Raw genomic sequence first — 25,365 nt, forward strand, 5'->3', positions numbered from 1 at the left:
GCAGCGGAGCGATGGCTGTGATCGGGGCTTTGCCCAAAGAAGTGGCTGAGGCGGTGTCCGCTAGTCGACTGCTCGTTGTAGGGGCTGGAGGCATCGGCTGCGAGTTGCTGAAAAACTTGGTGCTGACCGGCTTCACCAACCTGGATGTGGTGCGGAAAATAATGGGGGGGAAACGGGAGGGCGGGGAAAGCAAGGGCCGAACCTCCTCTGTTTATTTACAAAGACGTGAGATTTACACTGGGACTGTATTTCCGGGAGCTCTCGGGGCTTATTATAGCGGCGGCTATAGTTCTATTGTTTCATTTCCCCGCCAAATAATTGCATCCTATCCATTGCCCCTCCCCTAACAACTCATACCCCGGGCCATGCGCACACTGACCCCTCACCTGCTCCAGGAAAATGCTCTGTAACCCGGGCAGGAGCTTCTCTATAGTTGTATGTCACGTGCTACTGGATCAGTCCAATCTAGTGGGGGCTTGTTTATCTTGGTACTTTCACTTATGTGTCATACATACACCCAGCACCAGTGGCGGAACTAGATATTACTGGGCCCCACAGCAAATTATTTTTCAGGCCCCCAAAATGTATAAGGGTTGACTAGTTTTACCAATATTTATTGTAACTGTATATGAATTAGGGCCACGTGGGGCCCCTATATCTCCCAGCCCCCCCTGCAGCCGCAGGGTCTGCTTCCTCTGTAGTTTTGCCCCTGCCCAGCACCAGGCTGCCAGTCACTCTTCTCCTTCCTTTGCTTGGCACCTAGTCTCCCCACAGCACCTTTTAGTCCCATTTAGTTTATTGCTTTACTTGGCTCTACTGGTACCACTTTCCCTGTGCAGCATCTGACAAGTTTGATGCTGCTTCCCCCACCATCCTTCACACCACCCCCCGCATCTTTGCCACCCACCAGCATTCCTTGTGTTTCTAGTGCCCTCATTTCTCTGTTAAGCTTGGCATCACCTGCCTGTGTGGAGTCTATTCATTCCTGTTCCCTAAGGCAGTGGCAGACAGTGCGACACACAATGTTTTGGTTCCTGACTGATTTATGGCTTGGCAGGTGGATGACAACATGCTAGGAATTGCCCCTCCAATCATTCTAATTGTATTGGCCTGGCCCACGAGTCCTCTGACAAGATCCAAGTGACTATTCATTCATAAAACGGGCAAATCCCAATATTTTTCCTCCACCTGTCAAGCTTGGCATTATCAATGTTATTGTGTTTATTTTTTCCCATCTACTTTTCTCAAAACGTCCTATCCATATAGCAGCTGTTCTTAAAGGAGAAGGAAAGGCATCCTGCTTTATTGTATTGACTTACCTGAAACCCCAGGCCAGTACTCCTATCAGCAGAAAACTGCACCAGCCCAGCGTTATACCAGTGAGCACCACAGAGCGATTGTCTTCTGTCTTCCGCTATCTTCGTGCGGCTACGCATGCGCAGTAGAACAAAAAGCTGAACTTTAACTAAAAACTCGTTCAACTGCGCATGCGTTTGCCCAGGGAAATTTGAAGCAAGAAGAAGCCGGAAGAGGATCGATCCTTGGTGCTCATCGGTATAACCCCGGCCAGGTGCAGTTTTCTGCTGATAGGAGCACCAGCCCAGGGTTTCAGGTAAGTCAATACAATCACTTGGGGGTGCCTAACATTTGGCAGCCCCAAGTGCAGGATGACTTTCCTTCTCTTGTAATGGGGTTTTTAACCTTCCAACACTTTTTCCAGTTCAGTTTGTTTCAGATAGTTCACCAGAAATAAAGACAACTTGCAATTACTTTCTTATTTCTATTTGTGAGTGTTTTTCTAATACTGAAGTGTAGAGTTTAATTTTTGACCTTATTATGACTTTGTAAAGCTGCTCGTGGGGGTGGTTGCCGACATTGTAAACTGTTCTAAATTGATACATTTAGTTGATACATTTCTTATATTTGTCCCTGCTGAGCAGAATCCCTGAGTTTCATTAAAGGTAGCTGTTCAAATTGCTACATTAGTTGCTAATACTCCAAAGATGCTGCTGAATGTATCCACTAATGTAGCAAACTGTAACCATTCAGAATCTGCACCTGGATTACTGGAGCTGCCAGATTTAAACACCAGACACTGGGACATTGCATTTAGATTTTGGATAAACTGTAAAAAGTTTAAAAAAAAATTGAAAAAAGTGTTTATTTCTGGTGAACAATATGAAAACAACTGAACTGAAAAGTGTTTGGAAGGTGAACAGCCCCTTTAATGGAGAACTAAACCATAAAGATGAACATGGCTAGAAAAAACATTTTATTTTCTATACTGAACTGATTAAAAAGGTTTATGATCTCTATAGTAGTAATGATCCAGGCCTTCAGAGTTGTCACAAGAGTTTCCCATCTTGAATTTTGTTAGGAGTGTCTGTCACACTCACATGCTCAGTGGGCTTTGAGCAGCTGTCAAGAAGCTAAATTTCGGGGCAGAAAATTAAGTTTGCCTGATTGTGCTGGTTTCTGAGACGTCATGTACCAATAATCTGAATTACAGTATTTACTATTCAGCCTTGTATTGTGACATTTATATTCTATGTGTACTGTATATTTTGAGTCGGTCCCTAAGCTCAGTAACTACCAGCAGCACAGAGCATGTGGTGTGAATGAGCAGAAAAGAAGATGGGGAGCAAATGGGGCTTCTTTGGAGGCTCAGATCTTTACTGCTAAAGGAATGCTGTTGCCTTGGGCTGCTACTAAACCCAAAACATAATGTACATTTCTGCCCTTCTTCTTTGGTCAAGCTTTAGTTCTCCTTTAAAGGGCCAATAACCCCAAAACCTGAACATTTAAATATAGTGTGTAGATATTTGTTCACTATTTGCAAATATTTGATTTTTTTTTTATAACAGCACAGTATACACTAGTGTTCAGCTAGGAACATAAATGTGTATTCTAGTTTTGACATGAAGTTTTGTAATGTCCTTACCGCAGATTATCATCATCTGTGCCCACACCATGAGTTGGTTTTCAGTAGATGGCTAGTTTGTGGTTAAATTCCTTTAACGGGCATGTAAAGGCAAGATAATAAAATCCCAATTTTACTTTCCTTAATAAAAAAGAAACCTATCTCCATTATGCTTTAATTAAAAATGTGTACCGATTTTATAAGAAACCAGACAGTATGCAGTGAAATTTTCCCTTCATTTACTGCTGTGGATCTCAGAAGGTCCCTAACTGCTCTGCAGGGAAACAATCATACTTATGAACAGCAGGGGGAGCCCCCGCCTTACTTCCCAGCCATGCAGAACTCAAGCAGCTTTGTTTGTTTCCCTGTAGAGCAGTCGGAAACTGTGTAGAGATTTGTATTGGATTTTATTTTTGCCTTTACATCCCCTTTACTGATTCCAGCTATAGCTATAGGGACAAAGATTTAAAACAGATAAACTGGGATTCTATTTGGAGGATTATTTTGCAACAGACAATGTTTCTGCAGAGTTGTAGAAAGTTTGTATTAAACAATACAAAAACTATAAAATCCATATTAGATTACATGACAACACAGGGCCCAGTGCAGTCTGCATATTCTGATTATTAATCAGTCTTGCTGTATCGGCTTCTGGCAGATATTTGACTTGTACCGTTTTGATAATTTTTGAAGATCACTAAGCAGCCCAGACCACAATGAGCATGTGCACAGTCTTAGTCTTGCAAAGATGTTTAACAAATTAACAAGATGGTGACCCCTGTGGCCAACATTGAAAGCATTAATCATTTGTTTTATTAGGCTTGTGGTGCAGTAAGTTTGTTTAGTATACAAAATACAGCCTTATTCTATTTTAGACTTAATTCCCCTTTAAAGGGATAGTCTATACCACCAAATAATTTGCTAAATGAATAAAAAAATTAGTTCTAAGCAATTTTTCAATATATAATGAATGACAGATTCTAAGTTGAATATTTTCTTTTATTACACCACATTTTTATGGGGTGTACATCCCTTACAGTGGGAAAGGTAACTTAATAAAATGCTGGTACCTTTGTAGGAGCAAATCTGCCTGTTGTAGCTGTTGCCTCCACCGAAACCAACATAGTCCTACCTTACACAATGCTATATTATAAGACTATTATTGTATTACAATAACATTCTACCATAGCCTTATAAGATGGTCCTCATGAGCAACATGTTGCTCACCAATCCCTTTGATGTTACTCCCATACAATGTTTTAGTAGATTGTTCAGATTTTTCTCAAGAATGTTTTCCAAATAAAAATAAACGTAATAAAAGTGATTTTATTTTTTAGATTGACTTGGATACTATTGACGTCAGCAATCTCAACAGACAATTTCTTTTTCAAAAAAAGCATGTTGGAAGGTCAAAGGCCCAGGTAACTTTTGTGGGAAGGAAATATGTAAAGGCTAAACTACACAGGAGATTTTGTGGGTCAGATTTTATCTGATCTTGCCACGCAACAGCACAAGATTTTGTTGGATCCTACAAAATAGGATCCCCATAGTTATAATGTAATGTTGGATCAGATAAAAGGCGGATAACGTGGTTTAGTCATGCATCTACATCTGACATTCAATGTATTTCAATGAGAATCTGACTGTGTCTGACTGACTTTGTCGGATAAAGACACAGCATGCAGTGTTCACGTACTACAGGCGTGTCATGTCAGATGGCAAGTCTTCCATGTAGTTTACCCATAGATATTTGTATCCGTCCCATTATATATTGACCCATGCGACTACATCTGACTTGTAGGTTGGGTTTTGTTGATCCGACAAAAGGTTTAAACACATGTTTACAAATACCACCTACAGCATAAAACAATTAAGTGAGTAAACTGCTTTAATTAGTGTTCACTGAATACAGTGGGATCCATTTACTAACCCTTGGAACATTTGCACCTGGTTAGTAAATTATTGCAACTAATCACGTGCTTTCTCTGTTTTACTTGTAGGTGGCTGAACCAAACAAATTACTGATTGTTTGGTGTGGGTCACTGGCAAGTGAAACTTTGCTCAATGTTAGAAAATCAGTATTTTCATGGGAACACAAGATGTATTTTGTTAAAAGTTTATTATTCTCAGTTAAGGGCAGAACATGTATAACATCTTTTGAGAATGTTTCACTCTCTGGACTTAAGATAAGGTCTTATGGAAATGTATATAGTACAAGCTAATGTTTTGTTTATTTTGGACCCACATGTTGGACAGTGACCTTATAAAATGCAGAATGAATGGTCTACTCGGTTTTCCCTTTTGCCTAAAAAAAACTGTTGCGACAACAATCTCTTGGGGTAATCTTGAGTGCTTATAACACAGTAGGCATGGAAGTTACAGGATTGTCTGTAGACACCTTAGATCTTGATTTTTATAATCCAGTGTTCCTATATAATTTTTAGTACATCATGACATACACTTTAAAATGGTGGGTTTTGGCCAAATCCATAACTTAGCCCAATTTAGCTTCAGACTGGAATTACATTTGTTTTTATATCCGGGTAAAATCATTTACAAATATAGCACAGCAACTAACCTTTACATTGGTTCTTTATCCTCTGCTTCAGGCCATCCTAGGAGGCCAGTCCCACTGTTAAAGAATATATACTTTTATCAGAATACCTTATTCTTCAAGTCTTCAGTCCATTTTTATGTTGACCATTATGTGCATGTGTTTTTTGCTTTTCTCCTTCAGGTAGCTAAAGAAAGTGTGCTGCAATTTTGTCCTGACGCCAACATTACAGCATATCATGACAGCATCATGAAGTAAGTAACTGCTTCTAAGTTGGTCTTCTATGATGTTTTCCTTGCCCAGTTGTAGGCCCAGAGTCACCCTTTCTTCCATAGATTGCTTTAGTGAGAGTCTGCTAAAGTATCCAGATTCTGCCACCTTTTAGGTTGTAGAGGTATAAATGAGGACTTTGCCAATATTATCCTGGGTCAGCAAGCTTTTCAGACAGTGCTAATAAGATCACTTATGACTGGAGTGTTTGGTTTGCTTTGGGGGCAAAATAATAATTGCAGTATATTTTGTGGGGGTATGATTAAAAGGTGAGGTTTATTGCTTATATATGTTAAACGCTTTTTTTTTGTTTTACAGCCCTGATTATAATGTAGAATTCTTCAAACAATTCACAATGGCCATGAATGCTTTGGATAATAATGGTAAGTTATGGAACCTGCATACAAATCCTAAATTTTGGAGGCATATATTTATATAAATTTTAAGAAACTGTTTTTTCTTTACTCGTCATGGGTAGTGGGTCAGCCCTTCATATTTTTTTTTTTTTTACTTCTCTCTGCTTCACTGAGCACATTTGCAATCTTTTTTTTTTTATTATTATGTTGGCAAGCAGAGAAATGTGTTTTAATTTGTGATGGCGTGGCCCCCATTATGTATAAAAAGTGACTAGTTTTACCAATTTTATAGCAACTGTATATGAATTAGGGCCTCTATACCTCCTGGGACCCCGGCAGCCGCAGGGTCTGCTTCCTCTATAGTTACGCCCCTGGTGTATGCCACCTCAACCAGGAAAAGGAATTCACTTCCTTAGGGAACTTGTCAAACAAACGGAGATATGCAGCAGATCTACAGCAGATAAGCCTAGTGGAACACAAAGATTCCATGGAAACCGAGATGCACTGAATCCAGGATTTGGTTGGGATTCGGCCTTTCTCAGCAGGTTTTAGATTCAGCTGAATCCAAGTGCCTGCCTGAATCAAATCATAAATCATGTGATGTTTCGTCACATAAGCAAGGAAACTGCAAGTTTTTTTCCCGTGCTTTATGTGCAGATCGTTTTTATGACTTGGCTTGGGATTCGCCAGAATCTGAAAATAGTGGATTTGGTGCATCTTTATTGAAACCATTTCAATACAAGCTTTTTATATATAATTTTAATGTTACACTTGTGGTATAGTGTAAAGAAGAAAAAAAAGTAAAAAAAAAATATATATTTCTGTAAAGACTGTTACTTTTGTAACCCCTGTTTAGCTGCCAGAAATCATGTTAACAGGATGTGTCTTGCTGCTGGTATTCCCCTCATTGAAAGTGGAACTGCAGGTTACCTTGGACAAGTTAGTGTTATTAAAAAGGTATGTTGGTTTTAATTATTGGTAAGTTTTGGTTGCTGTGGATCTTCATGAAAGAGATGCAACAATCACAAACGCTTGTCACATGCATTGATGTTGTGAATCTAGATTAGTTCAACTGCAATCATTTGTGCATTTAATTTAATATATGGCCATTTATGACCAACTTTTGGACTGTTGAGCAGGAATATTTAAACACAAGTCCAAGAAGTTGCTAGTAGGACAATGAAATCACGCTGTTGGCAGCTGTACCATACAACTCAAAACAGTTTGTCCAGTTAAATTATCAATCCATGCCAAATATAACCTCAATCAAGTCAAACTCATCATTCAGAACTAAACGTGCAATAAAAGCACTCAAGTCGATAAAAACAGTTCTAGTCAGTGTAAAGAAGGTTAGAATACAACATTTCACTAGTCATGCTGTGTAAAAACAATGTAACTGTCAAAAACAATGTAGCTGCACTAATAATTGCATTAAAATAACACATAATTGTTTTTGTTGTGTGATGAATGGCCTTTATACCGTATCTACTAGTCCAACTGTGTAAGGGCATAATTACTGGCAAAATCTAATATCCATCAACAATACACTGCTTAAAGGAGAAGGAAAGCTACGGAGGAATTTTATTGCCAATAGATGTTGCAATAGTGCAAGCTAGAATGCTATATTTATTCTGTAGAATGTTTTACCATACCGGAGTAAAAAGCTCTAGAAACTCTGTTTGTTTAGGATAGGAGCTGCAGTATTAGCATGGTATGACATCACTTCTGCCTGAGTCTCTCCCTGCTCTGGGCTCAAGATTACAGTAGAGAAGGGGGTGGGGGGAGAGGAGCAAACTGAGCATGCTCTTGCCCAGGGCAATGAGGTTTAAGCTGAAGGCAGGAAGTCTGATACCGAAGCCCATGTGTACACAATAGAAGGAAAGAAATGCAGTATTTCTTTTGACAGGACTCAGAGCAACATTGGGGGTTTAATGGTATATTTAGATGGACCTTTCTGATAAGGCTTACTTAGTTTTAACCTTTCCTTCTCCTTTAAAATGCACTAAAATATTTTAAATAAGCTAGCAATAACAGTGTGATGTGTGCCTAACTGTTGTTCTGTGTATTGGCACTTTTTATGGCAAAAACAAATAATCACCAGCAATGATGACCAAAAAATAGAAATCATTTAATCCAATAAAAAAAAATGGACAATCAGATTATTAATAATCCAAACCAGAAATTCAGGTCAGTCAGTTAGCAATGTTTATTGCATCTCACATGGATGCACAGATAGTCAAAATATTTGATAGAACAAAAAAGTGGGCAAATGTATTCTATTAATAACAATTTCTCTCTTTATAAATACCTAGGGAGTTACAGAGTGCTACGAGTGTCAACCTAAACCAACACAGAAAACATTCCCTGGCTGCACAATCCGCAACACTCCATCTGAACCCATTCACTGTATTGTGTGGGCAAAATATTTGTTCAAGTAAGGAATGAAGCTTTTATGTTTTTTCTTCATTTTTATGCTTTTAAACTTTTTAGTGTTTTTTTAGCATATCCGCAAAACCGTTCTTTGCAATGACCACAAGGACAGGCTGGGTTGAGCCAAAGCCTATGAGTTTAGCCTAATTTGAATTTTTTTTTTTTTTAAATATATATATATAGCAAAATTTGACTGAATTCTTATCCTACCTGATGTTTTTCTAAATTGGATGTGGAGTAATAAACCTTTTAAATGCCACAGAACGTACACACTCTTATTTTACCAATATACACTTACACACACACATCCACAACACACGCACACAACACGAAATTTGGCAATTGTACACACACATACACACTTGCACTATCTCTTGTCTTTTTTTTTGTTTGTTATGGCATCGTTTTATTGCCATTGCGAATAGCGTATTTGCTAATTGCACTGCGCAATACCTCTTGTATGTTATTTCTGTGATTATATTGCAATCTCAGTGATTTTGGTGCATTTTTAGGCATTTTATCGCATTTGAAATAATTGTGCATGCACTCCTGCAGCCAAGACAATTGAGGTTAAAACTTGTTGCTTTATTCCATCATGTTAAAAGATTTGCATCCTAATGCGTTTCGTATCAAACGATACGTAATCATAGGCACTATAGTGCCAAGTTTTAACCTCAATTGCCTTGGCTGCAGGAGTGCGTGCACAATTATTTCGGATGATTTATATTGCCTAAGCTACGGGTTCGGGGCACGACACTGACCTTCTTCAATATTGAAGTTTAATTGGTTATTCTTTAAGTGACGGACCTGGGGTTTGGACACCCAGGTCATTCTTTCTACTCGGTGAGAATTAACCTAGTGGCTGTTTTTCGTCACAGATTGTTTTTAAGCAAGATTATACTTCGATGCTTTTTTGATAATAGTTTTGTGAATTGGTCTTGAGAGAGATTAGAGCCAGCAATTTCTTTTCTTATGTGCAATGTTATCGCATTTTCAGCGTAGGTTTTGTTCACTTATTTCTGTCCATACAACTTATTTGCCAATGCTAAAATATCCAAACTGTGATTCTGACTGTTGATTACAGTAGGCTAGAAAAAAAAAAAAAAGCATTGATTTTTGTGGTTTTGTTGGATTTAAGTGTGTATTTTGCTCTGTTCTTTACTTCAATTTTGTCTGCTATATATCCATTTGGGGGTCTCTGTGCGCGACATAGTTTGGTTTATCTATGCATATTGGGCATCAAGCTGTTCAGTAGACTCCTGGCGTTCTTATTAAAGAGGTTGTTCACCTTTCTATACACTTTTTTCTTTTCAGTTCAGATTGTTCCCCAGAAATAGACTTTTTTCAATTACTTACATTATTTGTTTTTTACTGTGTTTCCAAAATCCAAGTTTAAAGTTGAATGTTCGTGTCTCTGATGTTTTAGTCTGGCAGCTCAGTAATTCAGGCGCAGACTCTAAACTGTTACAATTTGCAACATTGAGTTGATACATTTCTCAGCAGCATCTTTGAAGTATTAGCAACTATTGTATCAATTCTAACACCTGCCTGTAATGAAACCCAGAGATTCTGCTCAGCTAGGACAAAGATAAGAAATGTATCAACTAAATGTATTAATTTAAAACAGTTTAAAGGGTCAGCGACCCCCCCAGAGCTGCTTCAGAAGGTGAAAAATAACACTTTACACTTCAATATTAGAAAAACAGTCTCCCTACTGTTAGGGGGTCTCATGGCACATAATACACATATCGTGTGTTTATATTGTAGTAGTGTCATACGTGAGAATTCATATGCACTATTTGGATTTGGGGGTTTCTGTATGCCACATAGTTTGGTAAATCTATGCATATTGGGCATCAAACTGTTTAGTAGACTCCCTGGCGTTCATATTTAGGATGCCTTTTGCTGGTACGTTACGAAATGTGGGGTAAATAATGGGGTAAAATGCAAGCTTTGTGACGATTTTCAGAAATTTCATTAACGCTATGTTTAGCAGACCCCTGTCTTACATATTTATGCTGGTAATGATACATGGACAATACGATGCTGGAAAGTAGAAGCTTTGAGGCAATTTTCAGGTATTTCACCAAAACCACCAATTTTGGGAAAGCCTTGCAACTTGGGGGATCAACATATATTTCTGTGTTTTTACTCCTCAAAAAATGCAGTCAATGTGTTGATTTTTCATTATCTGAAGTTACCCACAAGATTATTTGAATGCCCTAAATTCATTTTGGGGCCTCTAAATGGCAGATACTTTGGTAAACCTATGCACAATGGGCATCAAACTATTCAGTGGACCCCTGGCAATCATATTCAGGGTACCTAATACAGTGTGGGATATGTGGAGCAGCAAAATAAAACCTTTGAAGTGATTTTTCAGAATTTTGATACATTTTTATAAAAACTGGTAAATTCAGACAAGCTTTGATGTTTGTAGTTAGGAGTAGAGAGTCATAGTTACCCATTTTAGAATCCACATAATGTGTACTTTTCAAAAATGTATGGTTTTCTGGGGTAAACCTACTGTTTCAGAATCTTTTGGCCTTGGAATCTAAAGTATGCAGCTTTCTGCTGTACAGAAGTCCTAAATCTCCCTAAAACTATACATATCTGTTATTGTCACGTTTAAGAGACATGAGACTTTCGAAATCAGTTGGATTTTCATGCGTAAAATGAGATATTTTTCTGGAATAAATTCATATATTATTTGATTTTTTTTTTTTTTTGGTATTTAGTGCTATAAATCTTCTTGCAAAGGTAGAAATACATAAAAGCTCAGGTTCTGCCGAAACAAACAATGTATAGTTTTCCTAGGTAAGCTAAATGTTGCCCCTCAGAAAATGCCCCTAAAGTGAGAGAGAGCACAAAATGTTTTAAAAGTCTGGCATTTTGCACAACCGAAATGTCAAATTTTGCTGGCACTTAATGGGTTAAAGTGTATTGTTTAATTTGTTTTTATTCTTACATATTTCTTTATTATCTAAATAGCTTACAGTCATATAATAAATGTAAAATGATACCCTACCTGCAAATAGGTAAAATGGGTTATATATTTCTTACTTTTAATAACAATTGGAGAAATGTTTTAAACCCATATGTCTAGAAAGTGACATATTAAGGACAGATTTATCAACATTTAAGACGTTTTCCTGGTGTCATCTAAAATCATTTCTCCTACAGATTGAGATTTAAAATTTGTTTTGCTTCTTTTTTTATTTATTTTTTTTGCCAACACACCTGAACCTGAAGTTGCTGAAAGCAGTTCTATCCAATGTGGCACACCAGAATTCTCCAGTTGGGCATTTATTAGAGGCCTGTCAGAATGTTGAATGCTTTCTTATCAGGATGCAAACAAATGTTCTTGGCTGCCTGCATATGCAGAAACTGATAAATAATAAATGTGATAAATTATCACTACAGCAAAAAAACACAAAGTATCTTGTGATTCCTTACACCTTCTCACAGTTAAGGAAAAACTATATTGTTTCTCCATTATTTCCCTTGACTGTATGCCTTATGGGAGATGTGGTTATTTGTAGTGTTGTAAATATTAACTGACTTAAGACATGCAATATTTAACACTTGTTACTTTTTCTCTAGCCAGTTATTTGGGGAAGAGGATGCAGATCAGGAAGTAGCTCCTGATATAGCTGATCCTGAGGCAGCCTGTGAGTATTAATGTTTTGTAAAGAGTAGACTTTTCATTCTAAACCACAACAGCATTTAACACTATGCACACATTGGATGCATTCACAGATGTACACGTATGAGTGAACTGTCACAGCCGTTTTTTTGGATTTTTTAAATGCTGGTGGATAGCAGTACCTGTTGGAGAAACCTTTCTCCTATTAATGTTAATGACTCTTGGCTTTAACACAGAAGCCATGAATGAGTGATGATTGGCATTACACAGCATCATCATTATTGCGGAGGGACAGGCACAGAGGATGCACCCTACCTTTTAGCATTCAGCTGTTAAGCTTGAATTCTGTATTTCGCAGTTCTGGATTACCAAAGTTTACACGTCCCTGATGATAATTTCTAATCAAATTGTGTTTAGTTCCCATGTAAATCGATATATATGGCCCCAAGTATGAAAAAAGTTGATGACCGAATAGCTTTGTAAACTGCTGGAAATCATATGTTATATCAGTGTAACGAAATGTCTGTCTGTGCAGGGGATCCAACAAAAGCAGCTGAAAGAGCCAATGCTTCTAATGTGGATGGAGATATAAAGAGAGTGTCTACAAAACAATGGGCTAAATCCACAGGATATGACCCAATAAAGCTTTTCAACAAGGTATTTTGTTGAATTACTATTGATTTTGATCAGAGTCTTACATTTCTTGTTACATTCCATTCATTCATTTCATTACATTTAATGTCTTACATTTCTTCCTTCATGAGCATGGGAACCCCCCTGACTTGGATGGATTCTCAAGTTCTCAAGCTAGCTTGGTCCCTAGTACCCTGACCCTTGACCTTTTTGGCTCTAAGAGCAGATCTTTGTTCTTTTTGTTTTGTGTTGTGGAATGATATCTCTATGCTCTCCCATCGTTAACTCCCTTTCATTCCCGTGTGTGTGTTCTCATGTCCTACATTCCCAAGTCTATACAAAATCTGTGATTCCCTGGTTTGTGGTTCTGACTCTTTGTGAGTTCAGAATCCATGGAGCTTGTGTCAAATAAACTTAATCTGTTACCTCAAGTGGTCTCCGGTAACTGATTCTCCACAACAAGCATTAATGGAGAGCATTCTCATACCTGGGCAATGGCTACTCTAAAATCGTCATGTTCTAATTCTGGTCAAGGATAACAGGTCACTTAAGCTGGCAGCCGTCCAGATTCATGGGAACATAGATATACAAACCCTTTCAGTTGTGCTTAAAGCAAAGTATTTCTATTTTAATGTGTGTGTGTGTAGTTTAAAGGGATACTGTCATGGGAAAACATGTTTTATTCAAAACGCATTGGTTAGTAGTGCTGCTTCAGCAGAATTCTGCACTGAAATCAGTTTCTCAAAAGAGCCAACAGATTTGTTTTATGTTTAATTTTGAAATCTGACATGGGGCTAGACATGTTGTCAGTTTCCTAGCTGCCCCCAGTCATGTGACTTTTGCTCTGATACTTCAGTCACTCTTTACTGCTGTACTGCAAGTTGGAGTGATATCACCCCCTCCCCCCCCCCCAGCAGCCTAATAACCGAACAATAAGTAAGGTAACCAGATGTAACCCCTCCCTTGCACAAGATAACAGCTGCCTGGTAGATCTAAGAACAACACTCCATAGTAAAATCCAGGTCCCACTGCGACACATTCAGTTACATCGAGTAATAGAAACAACAGCCTGCCAGAAAGCAGTTCCATCCTAAAGTGCTGGCTCATTCTGAAAAAAATACACTTGTAGAGTGAATTATTTGCAGTGTAAACAGCGTAATTTAGAAATAAAAACTACAGCACAAAAATCATGACAGTATGCAGTATCCACTTCATTTGGAAAAACAGATGCTGCAGAGCTCTTCCAGTGAGCCATTTCTTGAGATTTTCCATATAAACTTTATTGTGTATCAGGTATTAGTGTTTTATCTGTTGCACAGAACTGGTGGTGCTTTTCTGTTGCCATACTTGATAACATTATTTAAAACTGTGATAATCTTATAAACACTACATTTCTCAGAATTACCACCATTTTATTTGGATGTATTTATATGTGCAGGACATTTATTGGTGTTATTTCCTCTTACTTCCCCTTTACCCAGGAACGTTTAAAGTCAAAATTAATCATACATTTTCTAATTCTACTCCTTAAAATAATCATAATTCCAATTTCTATCTATCCTAAAATAATAACCCTTTGCCAGTAAAAGCAATCTTTGCTACCTCTTTCTTATAGCTCTGATATTCTGTTTGCCACTCCCGGTTGTCTCTGGACAGCTTGGCAGTGCCATCCAGTGATAAAGCAGCATGAAATATCTGCTAATAGTAAAAGCTGCAGGAAAGCTGGCTGGCAGCAGTGAATACACCTGTGCAGTATTATTGGCAGCCATACTTCGATAAAGGGGGCATTAACAAGAAAAAGTTAACAGGAGATAAGAAAGAAATCACCTTTACTGTTACAAGGGTGGTTATTTTGAGTATGAGGTGAAATTACTTTTAGTGCAACAATCTAGTGCACATTTACAGTCAAATGAAAAGTTTGGTAACCCCTCTCAGCCTGCATAATAATTTACGCCACTTTCAACAAAAAAGTGGTATGTCTTTCATTTACCAGGAACATTTGAGTACTGGAGTGTTTTCTGAACGAAGATTTTTAGTGAAGCAGTATTCAGCTGTATGCAATTAAATCAAATGTGAAAAACTGGGTGTGCAAAAATGTTGGTAATTTTTGTAATTTTAAATGATGTAAAACCCAAGTCTGGCAGGCCAAGAAAAATACAGGAGCGCCATATGCAGAGAATTGTGAAAATTGTTACAGACAACCCAAAGATCACCTCCAAAGACCAGTACGAACATCTTGCTGCAGATGGTGTATCTGTACATCGTTCTACAATTCAGAGTAATTTGCACAAAGAACATCTGTATGGCAGGCTGATGAGAAAGAAGCACTTTCTGTACTCACGCCACAAACAGTCGTTTTTTTGTATGCAAAAGCTCATTTCAACAAGCCATGGTCATTTTGGAACAAAGTGCTTTGGATTGATGAGACAATAATTGAGTTATTTGGTCATTACAAAATGTGCTCGGTGGAGGAAGAACACCGCATTCCAAGAAATTTGGTGGAGGTTCCATCATGCAGTGGGGCTGTGTGGCTAGTTCAGGGACAGGGTCCCTTGTTAAAGTCCAGGGTCGGATGAATTCAACCCAATATCAACAAATTCTTCAGGATAATGTTCAAACATCAGTCACAAAGTTGAAGTTACACAGGGGTTGGATATTCCAACAAGACAATGACCCTTAACACACTTGGAAACCTACAAAGGCATTTATGCTGAGGGAGAATGGCCATCACAGTCCCCTGACTTGAATATCATCGAAAATCTATGAGCTGATTTGAAGCAGGCTATCCATGCTCGGCAGCCATCAAATTTAACTGAACTGGAGAGATTTTGTATGGAGGAATGGTCAAAAATACCGCCATCCAGAATCCAGACACTCATCAAAGGCAATAGGTGGTGTCTAGAGGCTGTTACATTTGCAAAAGGAGGCTCAACTAAGTATTGATGTAATATCTCTGTTGGGGTGCCCAAATTTATGCACCTGTCTAATTTTGTTATGATGCATATTTTCTGTAAATCCAATAAACTTTATGTCACTGCTGAAATACTACTGTTTCCATAAGGCATGTTATATATTAAAAGGATGTTGCTACTTTGAAAGCTCAGCCAATGATAAACAAAACTTCAAAGAATTGAGGGGTTCCCAAACTTTTTCATATGACTGTATCATTTATCAAACATATATAACAAACATCTGTATAGTTTACAGCCAGCCTTGTAGAAATTACTGATATGTTGTTGACATGTGGGAACAAAGCCTTTTTTATATACATAAAGATGTTAATTTTTACTGTTTATTTTTCAGCTATTTAGAGATGACATCAAATATCTGCTGACAATGGACAGGCTTTGGAGGAAGCGGAAACCACCAATTCCTTTAGAATGGGCAAGTCTACATAATAAAGGTATATTAGATTGCTTTTTTTTTTTTAATGCAGTTTACTCGTCTTTGTCACCATTATGAAACTGTGTGTATTTCTATCTGTGAAGAGTTACACCAAGTACTGAACAAGCATATTTTTTTTGCAGAGAATTGTTCAGAGATCCAGAATGAATCTTCACTGCTAGGCCTGAAAGACCAAAAGGTTTTGAATGTCGCCAGTTATGCACAGCTCTTTTCTAAAAGTGTAGAGACCCTCAGAGAGCAGTTACGTGAAAAGGGAGATGGTGCAGAGCTTGTGTGGGATAAGGTAAGAAGTAGGACAATCATTAGGGAGAAATAATTAAATTAGCAAGTAAACTTTAAAGATGCTAATGTGATAATAGAAATTACCTTTTATACCTTACCTTTAGTGCTTGAATCAATATAAAATATGCCATCACCAGATTTATTAAGTCTCGTACTAAACTGCTTACAGTAAATAGTAACTAAATGTTAAAATGAAAGAAAATACTTTTTAAAATTACCCAACGCAGTGTAATGTGTTTTGTTTTTTTTTGTTTTCAATAGGATGATGTGCCTGCAATGGATTTTGTCACTGCTGCAGCTAACCTTCGAATGCATATCTTCAGTATGAACATGAAAAGCAAATTTGATGTCAAGTGTAAGAGCTTAAAATAGCAATTCTGAATTTATTCACATACTGGACAAATACATATATTTAAATATAAAGCCTAGAAAGAGTTGGGCTAGAAAAACTGTACTGTAAGCCCTGTAGTGTATTAGGTGGAAAACTGATAAATGTGTGTCTACAGGTCAGGAGTGGTAAAGAGTTTTGTTTCACAGTGGGCTTGTTTGCCATTTGCACACCCTCAGTTGTCTCAAGTTTTATTATGATGTTGTTTCAGTTGGGGCAGTGGGTAAAATGAGGGTCCAGATGCACCCTCAACCTCATATGCAAATGCAAAAAAAAAATAATACTCTTAGATCAAACCCAAAATAACTTTCAGCAGCTCTTCGATTTTGAAGCAAGGAGACATATAGGATAAAGGAAAAAAAACGAATTTTGTAGGCAATTATGTATAATATGTGGTGTTGGTTTCACGTTGTGCTAAAAATGAATATTCTCTTTAATAATTGCCCCTTTATTGGATCTCCCTATTGAAGTTCTCTGGTCCATGTTTCAGATGAGGCGTGGGTGTGTCCTAACAGTCCCTGCCAGAAGTACAATATGAGGGGGACGGCCAATCATAACCCTGCAAAGACAGACTTCAGTTCCCTATTAGGTCAGCCTAGCTGCTGATTGGTGCTTATCTTATAGTGCAGTGTGCTACCGGCTCCCCTGCACAGCCTGAGGAGGCAGCAGGAAGTGGAACCGATGGGCGGGACTAGTAGTGATTTTGCAGAAATTTTCAATAAATTAACCAGAAACACAACTTTTAAAAACACATTCCTTCCATATTTAATAGAGTAAAATGCACTGGCACATTCTTGTATTTTACATGTATTTTACATGTAAAAATGAATGCCTATATGAATGAATGTTGTATATTTATACTTCTTTAATGGCGTGACGTTGCAGCTAAGGTCACACCAGGCACCAAAGAAATCACTGAAAACTCCTATGCCATCTCCTATAGACTTAGCATTGCTGCCCTAATTGGAGTTACTGTTCGTTACAAGCAATTGAAGCATATACAGACCCAACTTGCTCCTTATTGGCAATTGCAGGAAAGTCAAGTGATATGAGATGGCACCCGCCAACCCTACAACTCTACAAAGAAGTACAGCAAACAGGACAGTTTTGTTGAACCACAGTGGTGCAGTTAAGAGTAGTGCTACACAGTTATTTTTTTATTGTTACTTTAACTTATATCTATAACTTTGTTTGATTTGAATTCATTCAGAAGAAGCTGATTGTGTACTGTGCTTCAGCAGAAAAATAAAGATGAGGAACTATTGGAGACTTAGAGGGAATTTAACTGCTGCATGATGCCAAACCTCTGGGCTTGTGTGATTGGCTAAAAACACAAGTTAAAGTATTTCTAGTCTATTTTTTTTATAAGGATTTAGACACCTCACAAGTGTTTTTTTTTTCTTTTAAAGCTATGGCAGGTAATATTATTCCAGCAATAGCTACTACCAATGCAGTGATCTCAGGACTGATCGTGCTAGAAGGTTTGAAGATTTTATCCGGTAACACTGAGCAATGCAGAACAGTAAGCCATTTTTTTGCCTTTCTAGTCCTTTATTTTTGCATCATTACAGATCTCCGAATTAACGCCTTTAAAAATGTATTTTTATAGGTTTTCTTGAACAAACAACCAAATCCAAGGAAAAAATTACTTGTCCCCTGTTCTCTGGATCCACCAAATCCCAGCTGTTATGTTTGTGCTATTAAGCCAGAAGTAACAGTAAAGTTAAATGTCCATAAAGTGACCGTTCAGATGTTACAAGATAAGGTAAGGGCAGGAAACAGCAGCGTAACTAGATGTTCCTGGGCCCCCAATATATCCAGAGGTTGTCCTTTTTTTTTTTTACCAATATATGGTTAAATTGCTCATTAATTAGGGTCCCCGTGCAGCCGCAGGGTCTGCTTCCTCTGTAGTTACACCCCTGGCAAGAAAGTTTATATATAGCATTCTTCTTTAGATAATTATTGGTGGAAATACAACTTTTACATGCTTTCCATTTTACTGAATGCCAAAAAGATAGCGTAATACAGTTAACATTTCCACTTCTTTCAGTTACCACAGAAGGTTTCCCAGTTTTCCCAATTTTTTTTCAATTATCAATACAATTCTTATTCATTAAGTGAGCTCCTAAATAACTGAAGCTTTGATTATCACCCAAAGACACATTAGTGTAATATACTGTAAGTCCCGATCATGATACTACCCACGTCCTTGTATTGATACCATCAGAATGCAAACTGTGCCATAGAACAATCCATCTGAAACATTTGTTTCTCCCTTATTTCCTAGTGCCATTCATGTTCACTGTAAAGTGTCATACCCCTCCAGGGAAGGCTGAGGTTGCGCCAATCTAATTGAAACTAGTTTGCTATTTTGTAAGAGTATATCAAGTTAGGTAATATGTCTTGAATTCTGCTTTGATCATTTTAGATACTGAAAGAGAAATTTGCAATGGTTGCACCTGATGTTCAGATAGAAGATGGTAAAGGTACAATCCTAATATCTTCAGAGGCCGGAGAAACTGATGGTAGGAGAATTAAACCTATTTAATCTAGAAATGCTTTGCACATTTTTACAGTGTTTAGAAGACATTTAACATTTGGAGGCACATTTATCAAAGATCGAATTTCAAATTCATGGGAGTTTTTTTTAAAACTCCCATAAATTTGAAATTTGACCAATCGAAATTTATTATATAAATCAAAACTCAGAAAACAAACTGTCAGGAAGACTGCAAATCGCTCCAAATTCATCCATGGACCTCTCCCATTGACTTAAACAGCAATTTGGCAGGTTTTAGGTGGCGAATAGATGAATTTGAATTCTTAAAGGGCCAGAGTATGATAAATCTCGAAAATCGAATTTGAATTTTAAAAAAAAACTTGAATTGAATTTGACAGTTTTGACCAAAAAAAACAAAATCGAGAATTTGAATTTTCATTTCGACCCTTAATAAATCTGCCCTTTAATATGCTGCTTTGTAGTAGTGACACAGCATTGTTCAATAATGCTAATGTGACCCAAAATTACTGTATATGGCATAATCTTCACCAAATCCTGTCCCATTCACCCCCCCCCCCCCCCCCCCAGTGCTTTTGTGCATTTTTGCAGGGACAAATATGCTTTCTATGGTTTATGCCACCATTTATCTGGTGTTTATGGAAATTTTTTTTTTTTTTTATGCCTTTCAGAAATATGGCACTAATCTGTTTCCATTGTGACGCCATTACTAAATACATTGTTTTTTACTTTAAATTTGAGATTATTGGGCTTGTTAAATTGCATAGACCACAACATAGCTTGCGCATAGAGCCACGTTAAGGCCACTGTTAAAGGGGCAAATTTATGAAGCATAGTTATTTTATATAAACATTAACTATGGCATTTGTTCAGTGAAATGAGAAAATACTTGTATTATAAACCAGCAGTTTCAGATTGCTGTCAAAAGAAGCGCATATTGTATTTCCATTACGCAATACGTTGGCGCTATATAAACACATGTTAATAAATACCTCTCCCCTTTTGCACCACATTTATATACCCTTTACTGCCCTTCACCTTCTGTTCTTTTATAGGCTTCATAAAAATAGGAGATAGGTCTGCAGCTAAGGTTTTTTTTTTTTTGTGGACTTAATTTGTACACATCTTACTATGTTTACTATGAATGAAGGCTGTCTTTCAGTATGAAACACTTTTACATTTCATGGCAAGATGTGGTAATCATAACTGGTTTCTTTTGCAGCGAATAACCACCGGAAAATTTCAGAATTTGGCATTAGGAACAGCAGCCAACTTCAAGCCGATGACTTTCTTCAGGACTACACCCTGATGATGAACATTTTACATAGGTATTTCAGATTGTGTGTGTTTTTTGTGTAGCATGTTATTGTTATGTGTATCTTTCAATATAAATCAAGTAATGGTTCATTTAAAATGCTCTTTTTTTTATTTATTTTTTTATCATAATTCGGCTGCTGTGTGATCTTTTCCACTGGCCTCTAAGCAGCATGACAGATCCCATTTGTTTCATGTGCAGGCTTCTCTTTTAATAAAACATGACTCCCCAAATTTTAATTTTCAAGTTGTTAACCCACCACATACACACCCACACACAGACTCCCTGTAAAATAAAGTAAATGAAGCTGCTCTTGGTAGTCTCTCTTCTGCAGCTACAGCATGCACATATCGCATCTTGGAAGATGAATCCAGACTACAGGATATGCTTTTCACTTTGCAATGCATAACGTGCCATTTTCTTTTTTTTCTACCTTATTTAGTGATGAAATGGAAAAAGATGTGGACTTTGAAGTTGTAGGTGATGTTCCTGAGAAAGGCCCTCAAAAACCACCTGAAGAAAGTGTTAAAAATATTACTAATGGTAGTGATGATGGGGCCCAGCCATCCACCTCCAAAGGTTTGTTCTCTGATTCTGCCAGATTACCATAGTTAATTTTATAGGATATAATGTAATAACTATTGTGAAATGTAATAATATAAGAAGTCACTAAGGCGTTTTTCGACCATTTAAAATGCCAAGTCTATAAGTTAACATAATATATTTGATTTACACACCAATTATATGATTATACCTGATGACATCACTAAGCAGCATTTTTAAAGGTATACTTTTATGGGTATTCATGGCTATTGTTTATTATTATACATTATTTATACTTGTAGCATACCCGTAGGTGGGCCTGAGAAGTGTGTGCTTATAGTGTGTGGAGAATCTCAGCTGCTTGTGTGGTGCCACCGACCCACTTGTACCCGAGCCACTCCAGCACCTCGTGCAATTTTCTGTGTCTTTAAGGGATCCCAATTACTGAGATGTTTCTTGCAGCAAATAACAGGTTTATTAACAATGAATACTTTAGTACTGAAATTGGCAGTCACTTGGTTTGATGCAATTCAAATACAACAGTAACAGGTCCCTCCCAGAGGTGAAATAGGCAAAAGTATAAGTTACCGCACTCCTGAGGCAACTCCTACCTGAGAGTAATGCACTGTTCTTTGGGATCATCAGTCCGGTGTCTTGTATCTTGTCACCCTACCTGGTTCTCAACTCCTCTGCTGAAATCCCTGCACTATTGGTTTACACACCATTGGGTTCTAACCCCACTATTCCTCCATGTTGGAGTAAAAGTCTGCTCACTACCTTTCCTAAAGCTGGCCATACACAGGGAGATCCGCTCGTTTGGCAGGCGGTCGCATCAACTGACAAATGCAGCCGTGATCCTACAGGATTTTTTAACCTTCCAGATCTGGATGTCTTTCGGGCAGATATTGATCGGGGAAGCTGTATTGATCGGGGAAGCCATGGGCCTGTAACAACCTCCCAGAGAGGTGAGGTCCCAGCAAAGGCCCTGATGCTACAGTAAACTTTTTTTTATAACCAGAAACACTGCCCTCTACTGGACAACCCATAAACTAACTGAATTACCCTAGAATAGATCCCTGAAATGGGACAGTAGATACCTGGGTAAACCAAAAGACACTTAAGTGTCCAAATATAGGGCAAACTGCCCGAGTAAAAGCCTTCAGGTCTCTACATACTACAAGATTACCTAGTGGAAACGTGCTCTAGTGGAAACGTGCTCCTATAGTGTATTTTTATATCATACATAGCTCACCATAACTGCATGCTATTTAAGTTCTGGAATGGAGTCTCTGGATTCAGAGCTCTGCACTCAAACAACAATCAAAGCATAATTAATCACTTTTTCTTTAAAATGGGTCCCAAGATTTTGCTGAACTTCTGATCCATGAATTCTGTAGCTTCTGGGATTTTGAAGACTTAAAGGGCTACATGTTTTTTTTCTCCTCCTACAACTGGGCCAGTACAATTCAGTGTTTAGCTGGTTATATTTATGTTTTCTTGACCACCAGGTCATAACAGTTTGGTAACTTGTACTGACATCACAGGGGTAGGTAATAAATATTGTTGTGCCCAGTAATAAATGGGGCGGACATAAAGTTACACTGCAAGCTCAGTCAGTAAACCTCCTTAGGAAAGCAAGAGGGAAATATATATGTTCACGCATAAATGTTTCCATGAGTACAAAGGGATAAAGATATCCAGCTGCATGACAGAAATGTATATTGTGCACATTTAAAAGAGCCAATTAGATGACCCTCCATGGTATAAGAGTATTTTAGTATTCTTTGGATTAGTCTCCTTGCAACCATTTGAGTCAAATGCTTTTTTGCTTTTTTAATAAAGCTCAAGACCAAGATGATGTACTGATTGTTGACTCTGATGAAGAAAGCCCATCATCCAGTAATGCTGACGTGGGCATGGAGAGTGCAAGCCTAAAGAGAAAACTGCCTGATGAGGAGGCCGTGAGCAGCACCAAGAGGAAGCGCATTGAGCCACCAGTGGAAGAGGATGATGACATCATAGCGCTTGACTGAGTCTTACTCTGCAGGCAAATGGTTTCTGTCACGCGACTTTTATTAGGGTGTGTTAAATGTCCAGCGCTAGAGTCTTAGCCCTCAGATGAAATCCATCCATGCCAGTTACCATGTTCGCTTTTTTTTTTTTCTATATTGTCTGTGAAATGAGTAAACTCCTGTGTATTTATACATTCATGATCTATATTTTGGCTCTTATGTGCAGCATTCTGTATACTTTCATTGTTCAAAATGATTTTGTAAGTGGTTTAGTGCTAATAACTGTGGTATGAAAAAACACGTTAATCGCCCATATTTAAGTACATTATGCTACATATTTTCTCACAGAACAAAAAGGACAAGCTTTGTCTAGAGCTAAATGTTTCTCACACCCTAATGTGACTTAGATATAGTTATCATTTTCCCACTAAGTGCCACACCAGAAGCCCCTTTCATGGTTGCAGAGGTCTGCAATGATTTTTGTAACTCCTAAGCCTTTTCACTAGGGAATTGGTTGGACATCTGCAGGCGCTGTGTACATTACTGTAAAACAATTCATTTCTTGCTCTTTCTCAGCTTGTACTGCCGGTTTAAGTCAATGCTCCGCAAGTTTTGTGCATTGTTCCAGGTTATTTATATTGGATGTTTTGTAAACCTCAAATACAGCTTCCATACTGTATCTCCTACTGGACCAAATAAATGACATCTTGTTAATACCTGTTTATGGAACTGGTTGCTGACTAAAATGTATGTATGGTACACTGGGGACCCTAGCAAGAAAAAACTGTTTATACATCAAATAGAACTTCCATTGAAAAGCAACAATTTGAGCAAGCAGGATTCAAACAATTGTGAATCATGGGTCCAACTCAAAAAGTCTCTTGTCTACAATATTTCAGACAGGATTTATGAAAGGCAGCACTAAATATATGGACACGTCTCAAATGGTGATCTTTTTATGGAAACATGCAAGTAAATTTACAAACAAAGTTTCTAAATCGCACAAGCGTATCGACCAATAGCATCTAGGAGTGCACCGAATCCACTTTTTTGGATTTGGCCGAACCCCAGAGTCCTTTCGCGAAAGATTCTGCCGAATACCGAACCAAATCCTAAAAAAGTCACGTGATTTCCCTCCCCACCCCTAATTTGCATATGCAAATTTGGTTTGGCCAGGCAAACGAATTTGCCCGAATCCTGCTGAAAAAGTCAGAATCCTGGCCTAATCACAAACCGAATCCTGGATTCAGTGCATCCCTTATAGCAGTGATCCCCAACCAGTGGCTTGTGAGCAACATGCCGCTCTGACTCCTTGGATGTTGTTCTCAGTGTCCTCAAAGCAGGTGCCTATTTTTGAATTCTTGACTTGGAGACAAGTTTTGGTTGCATAAAAACCCGGTGTAGTGCCTAACAGACCCTCCTATAGGCTGCCAGTCCACATAGGGGCTACCAAATAGCCAATCACAGCCCTTATTTGGCACCCCATGGACTTTTTTCAAGCCTGTGTTGCTCCCCAACTCTATATTTGAATGTGGCTCACTGGTAATAAAAGGTTGAAGATCCCTGCTTTATAGCAACCAATTAGGTTTTGGCATTCATTTTCTAACTTGCAATAGACTGGTTTCTACTGGGTGCAGCACCTATTAGCAGTCCCATGGCGTAAATAAAAAAAAAAATGAAGGAATGCATCATGGATGTCAAACTGTCACTGTGAATAAAACTATACAAAGTGATGATAGAGCAGTTTGACATCTTGTTACTCCTGCATAAATTCAAAAATGGAATCCCTATGCTGGAGGTGTCCAACAGACCAAGGAGACTTATTAATATGTTGTGGACCTGCAGACATATACATTAATCACACATTTTCCATTTCTAAAGATAGTTGTTCATTTAATTGAGTAATCCGCTTTCTTTGCACTGCAGCATTTACTTAGTACGCCCTATGTGCTCCCATGACAGTATTTGATATACCTTTTTTTTTAAAGTTTACTCTTCCAAGTAACAATGTAGCATAATTCAGCTAATATCCAGAGAAGATTGGACTTGTGCTACACTGTGCAAGAGTCAGAACCGGGGAACAGAAAGGGATA

The 25,365-nt window shown here is 38.0% G+C and overlaps 1 protein-coding gene across 1 annotated transcript; it reads left to right on the top strand.

The window, feature by feature from the left end:
* Window positions 1–23,992, top strand: uba2.L (ubiquitin like modifier activating enzyme 2 L homeolog). Its single transcript, NM_001090519.1, is given in 17 exon segments — window positions 1–149; window positions 4,258–4,341; window positions 5,658–5,728; window positions 6,063–6,127; window positions 6,957–7,057; window positions 8,413–8,534; window positions 12,134–12,201; window positions 12,712–12,833; window positions 16,113–16,212; window positions 16,337–16,497; window positions 16,758–16,851; window positions 18,294–18,406; window positions 18,494–18,649; window positions 19,313–19,409; window positions 20,625–20,730; window positions 21,160–21,296; window positions 23,103–23,992. Coding segments are annotated over 17 exon segments (1,926 nt in total). The 5' UTR covers window positions 1–11; the 3' UTR covers window positions 23,294–23,992.
* The last annotated feature ends 1,373 nt before the right edge of the window (window positions 23,993–25,365 follow it).

The sequence above is a fragment of the Xenopus laevis genome, chromosome 4L (genome assembly GCF_017654675.1).
Source record: "Xenopus laevis strain J_2021 chromosome 4L, Xenopus_laevis_v10.1, whole genome shotgun sequence".
In the NCBI taxonomy this organism is placed as follows: domain Eukaryota; kingdom Metazoa; phylum Chordata; class Amphibia; order Anura; family Pipidae; genus Xenopus; species Xenopus laevis.